General features: G+C 47.0%; 1 protein-coding gene across 1 annotated transcript; it reads left to right on the top strand.

Annotated features, from left to right (window-relative positions):
* Nucleotides 1–452: 452 nt before the first annotated feature.
* On the top strand, nucleotides 453–8,011 carry DHDDS (dehydrodolichyl diphosphate synthase; the record flags this gene model as incomplete). The annotated part of the gene is made up of 7 exons (XM_008941242.1): nucleotides 453–569; nucleotides 1,050–1,192; nucleotides 1,965–2,081; nucleotides 2,290–2,391; nucleotides 3,040–3,154; nucleotides 4,806–4,913; nucleotides 7,680–8,011. Coding segments are annotated over 7 exons (939 nt in total), but the record flags the coding sequence as incomplete, so codon positions are not given.
* Nucleotides 8,012–9,777: the final 1,766 nt, after the last annotated feature.

Here is a 9,777-nt window from a genome sequence, read left to right on the forward strand (position 1 = left end):
AAAGGAAAGCTCTTAAAGTGGGGGGGATCTCATGACTTTTTTTAGTTTTCTCTTAATTGTGTCTGTGAAAATGCCTTATCTCATGACTTTTTTTTTAGTTTTCCTCTTAATTGTGTCTGTGAAAATGCCTTTGAACTCTAATCAAAAATACTTCCAGTTGTGGCAGTGTAAAGCTGTGGCAGCACTGCTCTCCTGAGGACTGCAGTTCTGCCCTGTGTTAGCAATGGGGAGGACAAAGCTGCTTTGCAGTTTTTCAGTGTGATGTGCTTTTTCTGAGAGCTTCACCTGGGGTTAAGGAAGGGAGAATCAGCATCTTAGCCTTTCCAGCTGCAGCCTTGCAGCTGGGAGATCAGCACTGCACCCCTACAAACAGGCAGAGTTGAACTGGCTGTGGTGTGAGGGGGCAGCTTGGCTGTTCACCTCCTCATCTCCTGTTGCTCCTTGTTTTCCAGGCAGGTCCCATGCCCAAGCACGTGGCCTTCATCATGGATGGCAATCGCCGTTACGCCCAGAAGTGCCACGTGGAGAGGCAGGAGGGGCACTCACAAGGCTTTGATAAGCTGGCACAGGTGGGAAGGGGGTTTGCTGCCTTTGTGATGTGTTTCTTTTCTCCACTGGAATGCTTGGAGCTGATGTTTGTCACTAGGGTTCCCAACTTCAGCTCATTTTATTGTTACCTTGCTGAGTCATTCTAGTCAGCTCTTTTTTTCCCCTCCCCTCTGTTCTACTTTTCATTAAAATATCTGCCTTGCAGAGCTTGAAGCTTTTAATTCTGTGAAACAGGCTGAATTTCTTTGAAAAGGTTTTGAGGAGTATGATATTATATAATATTAATCTACAAGAAGTGCTTTTCCTGGCTGGATTTCCCATATCTGCTTTGGATTCTCATCCTTAGGTAGTGATCTTTTCCTCCTGTTCTTGAAAAATGAATACGAAGCACTCATCAAGAAAGGTTTTAGCAGAGGGGAAGCTGGGTCTTGCTGACCTCTCTGATTGTCTGAGTCTGTTTACCTGACTTGTGTTTTCCATTATATTTTGTCTCCTTGCAGACGCTGCGGTGGTGTTTAAATCTGGGCATCCAGGAGGTCACTGTGTATGCCTTCAGCATCGAGAACTTCAAACGCTCCCAGGAGGAGGTGGATGGACTGATGGATCTGGCAAGGCAGAAGTTCAGCCGCCTGCTGGAAGAACAGTAAGGATCCTCTCACATCTGTGTCCCACAGGGTGGGACTAAAGCAGAACGTGATGCTCTGGTGTCACAGGGATGCTGGAAGTTTGAAAGTGATGTTCAGTGAGGGAAGCCGTTCTCCAGCTCAGCAATTTGCTTTGCAGTAATTTAAGACTTTGACTCCTGGGCACATGCTGGACCTGTTGGAGTGGTTTCAGAGGAGGTCACAAAGATGATCTGAGGGCTGGAACCCCTCTGCTGCAAGGACAGGCTGAGAGATTTGGGGTTGTTCAGCCTGGAGAAGAGAAGGCTCTGAGGAGACCTTTTGTCAGCCATCATATATTTGAAGTGGGCCTATGAGAAAGTTGGGGAGTGATGGTTTTTTTTTACCAGAAAGTAGTTGTGTTAGTCTGGGTAACCTTTTGTCACCTCAATTTTTGATTAGTTATAGGTGCCCAGCATCTGTGGTTGTATTCTAAGTTTTCCATATAGGTTGTCATCATTTCAGACAGGAGTGTCTAATCTGTGATTGTTTTCTAGTCATTTGGTTATGCCTGTACCTCAGGAGCTTGAGCAGTTTCCCTTTATGGAATGGTTTGGGATGATCAAATCTAAGCCAGATTTCAAGGCCTGAAAAATTTTGGTGGCTTTGCCTTTTTGCAGCTCTCAGTTTTGCTGAGGCTGTGCCTGCTCCGTGTCTCTTTCACATGGTGGGTGTCGGTGTTACACAAGGTGGTGCTGGCACAGCAGAGACTGCTCTGTTTCCTCTAGTCCTGACCCCTCTTGTTGGGTGTAGGGAGAACCTGAAGAAGCATGGTGTGTGTATCCGTGTCCTCGGGGACCTGCCACTTCTGCCCCTGGATATCCAGGAGCTGATTGCCCAAGCTGTGCTGGCAACCAGGAACTACAACAAGTGAGTAACACAGTTTAAAGGAGCTGATCCCTCACATCTTCCTCTTCTCCCTGAAGGCTGAGACTTGGCAGACATGCTACCCCTCTTTTTTTCCTTGGTCCTACAAGCACACACAGCTGTTGTAGCTGTTATTCTCTGTAGCTACTCTTCTCTGTCGTCTACTGGACCTTCCTTAGGTTAGTCTTTCACACCTTTCTGCTTTTTGCAGATGCTTTCTGAATGTCTGTTTTGCTTACACCTCGAGACATGAAATCAGCAATGCTGTCAGGGAGATGGCGTGGGGGGTGGAACAAGGACTGCTGGAACCCAGGTAACTCCTGCCTCTGTGTGACCAAGACTGCCCCTCTTGCCACCTACGCTTGGTTAATAACCTCTGGGAAGCCAAGTGGCTTTTAAATCGAGCTCATTAAACCAGTATGACTGGAACAAATGACTGGAAGTTACTATGCTATGTTTGGATTTTATTATTTCGGTTACCATGGCAATAGATACACAACCAAGACAGGAGAGAAATTAGGTCTGTGTCTTAAGTTAGCTTAAATGTGAAGGCAGACTTTGTGCCACAACAATTGGCTGCTTGGCTGGCAGACTTAGTTATGAGGTCAAGCAACAGATGAGTTATGAGTACTGGAGTGTTCCTCCACCCTGGAGAAGATGGAGTAGTTAGCATTCTGGTCTCTGCTCCAGATGGAAGTCCTCACAGTCTGGTTCCACCACCTTACTGTGTTTCAAAGTTCATGAGGGGGATGCTCTGCAGGCTGAAGGAGCTTTTGAAATAGCCTGTGGAGCAGACAACAGTGTCCATCAGGTTCAGCTTGATGTCTGGTTGTGGTATGACTCCACCACCCCGTTTTAATCAGCCATTCTGTGTTTATAAAAACCCCTCTGTAATTGTTTTAGCAATGCCAGCTCTGTTGGGTCAGGAAAGTGATCTTAATAAGACCTCTGTCTCTCTTAGTGATGTGTCTGAGTCGTTGCTTGATAAGTGTCTGTACACCAACAACTCCCCTGACCCAGAACTCCTGATTCGAACCTCGGGAGAGGTCCGGCTGAGTGACTTCTTGCTCTGGCAGGTAAAGTCTTTGTTTTCTCTTGGAGATATTCCATTTCTGCATCAGTATTCTGACTCCAGGTGTGAGCTGGCATGAGGGCTCTTAAACTTTCTCTGCCAGGGGTTAGGTAACTTCTTGGATGGGCTGAGTGCAGGGGATTCACCCAGGTGAATCATTGAGTGATTGCTTAAAATACCTCGCAGTGCAAGTCTGAAATTGTTTCATCCTGAAAACACTTAACAGGAAATCATGAATGAGTCTAGCTGACAGCAGTCAAGGAAATCATGAACTGCTCATCCTTTTTGCTCCTTTTCTTGCATGTAGGTAATTCCTCGTTTGACTGGTAAACTGGCTTTGAGTAATTTAACCTGGTAATGTTTTTCCTGGGGTGAGGAAGTCCCAGGAAGGATTTGGGGATTCCTGGGAGAGGTTTGTCACACGTCAGCTGGAGGCGTAACCCTGTAATATACATGTGATGTGTGTGCCTGGCTGGTCACAGTTTCAGAAGTTTATTTGACTTTCACAATGAAACAAGACCTTGAAAGACAGGTTCTAAGGATGGCAAAGTCAAATCAGTGTGAGTAGCCTGCTAAGCTAAAATGTAGGAAGTTCTTAACACATATAAAATTAATCTATTTACAGTTAGAGTATCCAAAGCTGCTTCCACCTCTCTCTTTCCTGTGCTAGGCAATATTGACTTGTTTGTAACCCAGACTTTGCAGGAGAACCTTGAGTTGGGCTGCTTTATTTGAAGCTAACATTTTGTAATAAGTATAGGCTGGAGCCAAAACCCAATTTCCTTTAAGCAACCACATCAAATGTACCTATTCCAAGTTAATTGGCAAGTTCACAGAGTTGTGGTTGCCTACTGAGGCATCTCCCTCTGCTCCCTGCATTTTTGGGTGAACCTCTGACCTGGGTGGGTGTCAATGCTGGGAACTAATGTTTCACTCACTGCTGTTGGTGGTAGTCCTGGTAGAGGATCCTCAGAGACTGAGCCTGTGCCTGGTGGAGTGCTCCTGAGGAGGTCAGAGCTCTGTGTCTGGCTGGTGTGCTGCCCCTCTCCTGGGCTGTGGATTACAGAAGTGGCAGAGGAAAATGTGTGTTTGTGCTCCCGTTCTGCCAGCTCACATTTACCTGAGACTTTGAGAGATTTAATGGTAAAAATAGGATTTAACTGGAAAAGTTGCATCCTTTCAGCTCTCAGTGCACCACAACCCTTTGATTCATTAAGTATTTGAAATGCTGTGAGTGGGCAGCAAGGAATATCACGAGGTGTCGTTCAGGGAATGGCTTAAATGTCACATCCTGATCCTCAGTTCATCTGTTGTTCCCTCACCTCAGCCTTTGGTAGTCTGGTGTTGCTGTTTTAGTTTTGTTCCAAGCCTGTGATGCTTAAGCTATTAAATTATCCCTGTGAAGACCAATGTAGCATTAGAAAGACTTCTGGGGTCTTTGCAGCAATGGCTGACGAGTGTCCCAGCATTAAAAACTGACTAAACTCTGCCTTGTGCAATTTCAAACTCTTCTGGCTGGTGTTTGTTTCAAGTTAAGCAGAATCTGATAACACAGCCTTTGTGGGGGAACCAGCATGGTTCGACCAGCAGAGCTGCCTCTTGATGACTTTTCCCTCACTAGATGATTAAGTTGTTGGTGATCTTGCTTTCTGCAGACATCCCATTCTTGCCTGGTGTTTCAGTCAGTCCTGTGGCCAGAATATTCCTTTTGGAACCTGTGTGAGGCCATCCTTCGGTTCCAGATGAACTACAGTGCTCTGCAGGTAAGGGAGCCTTAGGGAGATGGAAAGCTCAGCACGGCCTGTTACCTGCACAGCAGTGTGCTGGAGATCAGGTGAGAATCCAAAGTGGAAACAGAGGAATTGTTTGTTTTCCTGCACCTAGTCCTGTTTCAGTAGCAGCTCGTGCCTGGTGTGTTGTTGCTTCTGTTACTCCCTCTTCCTATTCACATTGTCACTGTTCCTCTCCTCTTAGATTTGTTGTTGTGAGCTCTCCCTGACTCAGTTCAGATAAATCTGACCAATTTAGTAGTGGCTTAGTAATCTGGCCATTTTTAAGCAAAATAAGTCTGGGAGCTGGAGCTCTTGATGGGGCAGCAGCTTGTAGCACAAACAGCAGTGACTGGCAGGAGGAGGAACTTAGTGTGGTGACTCTTCTCTCCACTGCATCTTGTTGCTGAGTGTGTCTGTTCCTTAATTATTTGGGTCCTCTATTTTTAAAGACAAGCATTTTGTTGCCCTTTTCTACCCTCAGGGACCTTGCTCACCTCTGAGAGCTGTTGGAAGAGATTACAGACACTTGTCGTTATGGGTGAATTTAATCAGATCCAGACAATCTGGAAGCATTAAAATTCTCCATGTCCTTAACCTCTTTTCTTCCTATTTCTGCCCCAAATCTGCCCTTTTCCTACCAGCAATTCATTGTATTAATACAACTAATGGCAATTCACCTTCTGCATGGAGAGGAAAGCAAAAAAACACAGCAGTGTTTCAGTGACATGAGCTTTGCCTCTGTCTTGAGCAGTATTGAACAGTAAGGTCACTGTTCTGACTTTGCTCTTAGTACTGAGTTCTGATGGGTAACAAATGCTGCTTCTGTTCCTAGTGAGTCTCCTCTTTTCTTGGCTCTTGTTTGTGGCTCTGTGTGTTCATGCTAGGCTATTGTCAAGGTTTCCTATTGTCCTGATCTGTTCTTAGGTCAGCTTTCTTGCTGTAAGGCCCTCTTTGGAGTATGTGAGGCTGCCCTTTTTTTCAAGGGATACAGCCCAATTGTGCAGAAGGGGAGGACTTCTCACTCAAAGGAGCTGCTGAGATTCAGGAGCTGGGTTTTTATCTGTGTATGTGTGTTTGAAATGGGTGATCTTGAAAGCCAAAGTATCTGGAGCTCTTGAAACAAATGACCTCTGGGGAAGGATTGCTTGTCAGTGAGTATGGTGGGGCTGGGGCTCGACTTAATGAGAAGTCAGGATATATGACAGGAGCTGTGTCTGCTTTGGGAGAGTGCTGCAAAAATAACATGATTTAGGGGTGTTTGACAAAAGAGATCCTCCTTCTATCAACTGGAACAGCATAATGTTTAATAGCCATCTTCATTTCCAGTTAGCTTGAGCTCAATCTGCTGCTCAATCCCAGGATCCCAGCATGACAGGGATTGCAAAGGACCTCTGGGGATCATCTCATCCCACCCCCCTGCTCCAGCAGCTCACCCACAGCAGGGTGCCCAGGGTCACATCCAGGAGGGTTTGGGATCTCTCCAGAGCAGGAGACTCCACAGCCTCTCTGGGCAGCTGCTCCAGGCTCAGCCATCCTCACACCAAAGATTTTTTTTTCCCTTGAGGGGAGTCTACTAGCAGGTTGTTGCTCACCACATAGTCCCAGGATCAGCTCCAGCCTGCTTTGTGTAGACCTAGGGAGAGGATGCAGGTGCTGTTGGTGAACCTGCCCAGTGGAGGTGGTCAGGTCGTGCTGAGCCTCTCCCAACAAACAGAGAATTTCACTTTGTTCAAGGGTAGAAGTCTTACACTGAACAGACCTTTGTGTTGCAAACAAGCCAGGCTCCAGCAGTGGAGTGCTCCCAGTTCGTGGGCTTTCTGTAACTAGGGTTGTTTCTGCTCTTGTTCCCAGCACAACAAAAGCTCATTTACAGAGCCAGAGCATGGACTAGTGACCTGGGCACAGGGAAAGTGGGGTGAAGAGTGTCAGGCTCTCATTAAAATAATAATTTCTTCTGCTCCTTTGAAAGGCCAGTGCTCCTTAAGTGTGTGTGTGTGTGAAGTTATGTCACGGTGACCTGTTTTCCTCCTTTTAAAAATGAAAGCTTAACATCCCTGTGTGTGGATGTGTTTTTGCTGTTGGAGGCTGCAGGCTAGGAGCTGTGCAAAAAGAAGAAAACCAAACATGATGTCCTGCAAAAATATTTCAAACACTTGCAGGAGCTGTCCTTGCCTACCCTTCATTTGCCTTTCTCCTTCCCTGTCTCAAGCCAGTGTGTTATTAGATCACAGGCGTTTGGGAATGCTGAGCCCACTCGTGCTTTTATGCTGAAGCTGATTAGCTCAATACCTGATTGTCAGCTCAAAGAATTGCCCCCAAAATCAGTGTTCTGAATCCCCTAAAGCCTTTCTGCCACCCTGTGAATAGGATCAAAGATTCTGTGAGGACACTGGGGAGGGCAGCTTGTGTGCACGGCTGTGGTTTGAGAGGCCTCTTGTATGCTCCTCTTCTCTGATTCCACTATCTGAGGGTTTTTCCACAACCTGTCGTGACCTTTATCTCTTAGAACTCAGAGTTAATGCTGTGAACAGACTCGGGTCTTGGGGAGAAGGTCCAGAAGGATGTCCCTGTGGGTTTTTGTAACCCATCAAGCAGGCTGCCTCAAAGCAGAGGTGGCCTACACAGAGCCACCCTTCCGTCAACCTGCAGATTGACGGCCAAGCAGAGGCTGTTCTGTAACCTGCACTGCCTTGTCTGTACCACGGATGAGCTGGAGGGCCTGGCAAAGTGCTAATGCTCTCCTGCTTTTCACTCTAGAAGGCGAGAGACTCCTACATGGAGGAGAGGAGGCGAGAACAGATGGAAAGGGATCAGGCTTACGTGACCAAGAAGCTGCAGCAGGAGGGGGTCGTGTCCCACGGAGACTCCCGGCGGCGCCGGACGCTGTTGCAGAAATGCAGTGCCATGAGGGAGGAGAGGATCCGGGGCTTCCTGCAGGCACTGGAGCACAAGAGAGCTGACTTCTTTGAGAGATTGTGCACGGTGTCTGCGTGACACAGGCGCCGGGTTGTGCTCGGGAAGATCATTCCTAACCACCTTAGAGGGAGCAGCTGCCGCCCGGAGGAATTCCCTCAGTGTGGTTCTGCAGTGGGGATGCAGGGCTACTGTAGGACTCTGCATCCCTGCTGGCCCTGTCTGGGGGCAGGGAGAGAGTACTGTGAAACCTTTGTAGTTCTGTGAATGCTGCTGAGGAAGGTGATGCCGTCCTTGTCTCCTCCCTGCCTCACTGATGGAGAATACACACACCCCACCGTGTCCCTGCTGCTTGGTACCCCGCAGGCCTGACTGTTTGGGTCACAAGAAGTTAATTAAAATGAGCCTCCAGTTCTGTTTGAGTCCTCATGAGTGGGCCCAGGCAAACCAATTCAGTCCTCCTAAGTCAGTCTGGACCTGGATTCTTGAATTCTTTCCATGACTTTGCAGTAGTCAACCTCCTGTTGAGGTTTCCTCTGCTGTCCACTAAAGGGGGAGGGAGGGGCTTGCTTCCTGTAGGGATGGGATTCAAGCAGTGGCAGAGATTCCTCACTGCAAATTCCCTGATAGCATTTTGTCTTTTCCCCACCTTATTCTGTTGGTTTTGATGTTTCTGCTCTTGGCTTCCAAGGAGCTAAAGGACAGAGGGGTCAGCCTTGCCATAAAGAAAAAAAGCTACTGCAAAGCTTCAGCAGGTCCTGTGGTCCCTTCTGAGCAGCATACAGGGGGAAAACCCAAATTCTAAAGGTTCTGGTGTTGGGACAGACTGACTGTGCTTAAGAAAGGTTCCGTGCTGAAAAAAGGGTTGTTGGGGATTAACTTTATGGCTTAAAAAGGAAAAGTTGGCTAAAATCAGGTGATGGATACAGTATGTTGAGTTCCTCTGAGGCCTCTCTAAAGCTCAGAGTGAACTTTGTTTCCAGGGAATGAGGGTGGGCTCTGTTCAGGAATACAGTAGCCAAAACCAACCTCTTCCCCCAGCCAAAATGGTTTAGAAGGGCTGTTGAGCTGATTTTAATGGGAGTGGCCGGAGCAGCTGCAGAGCCTTGTTTGTTCTCCATTTTTCCATCAGCAGGGAGGTGGACCAGTGAATTTCCAAGATTGTTTCCGTCCCCATGGTCCAAATAAGAGAAAATGTCTTGATTTTTGCTTCTGATGCACACACGGGTGCAGCAGTACCAGCTATTGCTGTTTTTTAAAGTGTTCCTGTTTACCTCCAGGTGAGAACTAGAAAATGCAGATATAAAAGATTTGTAAGTGCTGCAATCTCAGCTCTTTGAATGTTAAAGAAGATAACTACATTGTCAAGTCACAAATAAAGCCTATTCCTACTAAAATTATTTAAAAAATAAGCTGAACATGTAAAGTACTAGAGCTTCTTACTCTAAGGTGTGATGAAGTCGGTGTCCAGATCTAATATAATGTTGTTTAACCTGGGTCAGACTCCTCATCTGGTTCCCGTTAGGTGGAAGCCATTTGAAGGCTGTGTTCTCTTTACAGTCAGATGTGAGGAGTTTGCTGACAGCCCAAGGCCTGGCCGGGTGCAGCTTCCTGCATGTGCCTCCTGTTCTGTGAGTATCCTGGGTAAAAGTGTCCCGAGATGATGGGAATCATGGGGTTTTCAACTTTTGCTGTGTTTTATTTTCTCTGTCTTCATATTTCAGGAAGCTGTCTGTGGAAGTGGTTTACCCCCCATGAGAAGGAGCACTCTCCAGTCTGCTTTGCCAGGCTGGTGGGGACACTCTTCTACCAGAGAATGTCTTTTTGCCTTAGAAAGCAGGTTTTTTGGTTGTGTTAGGATGATACGGGTGACTGAAGCTACAGTGGTGGGTTTCCTGCTGTTGCAGGTGTGATAATTGAAGGATCTGGTGTACAAAAGACT

The sequence above is a fragment of the Merops nubicus genome, unplaced genomic scaffold, assembly GCF_000691845.1.
Source record: "Merops nubicus isolate BGI_N331 unplaced genomic scaffold, ASM69184v1 scaffold7645, whole genome shotgun sequence".
NCBI classification, from domain to species: domain Eukaryota; kingdom Metazoa; phylum Chordata; class Aves; order Coraciiformes; family Meropidae; genus Merops; species Merops nubicus.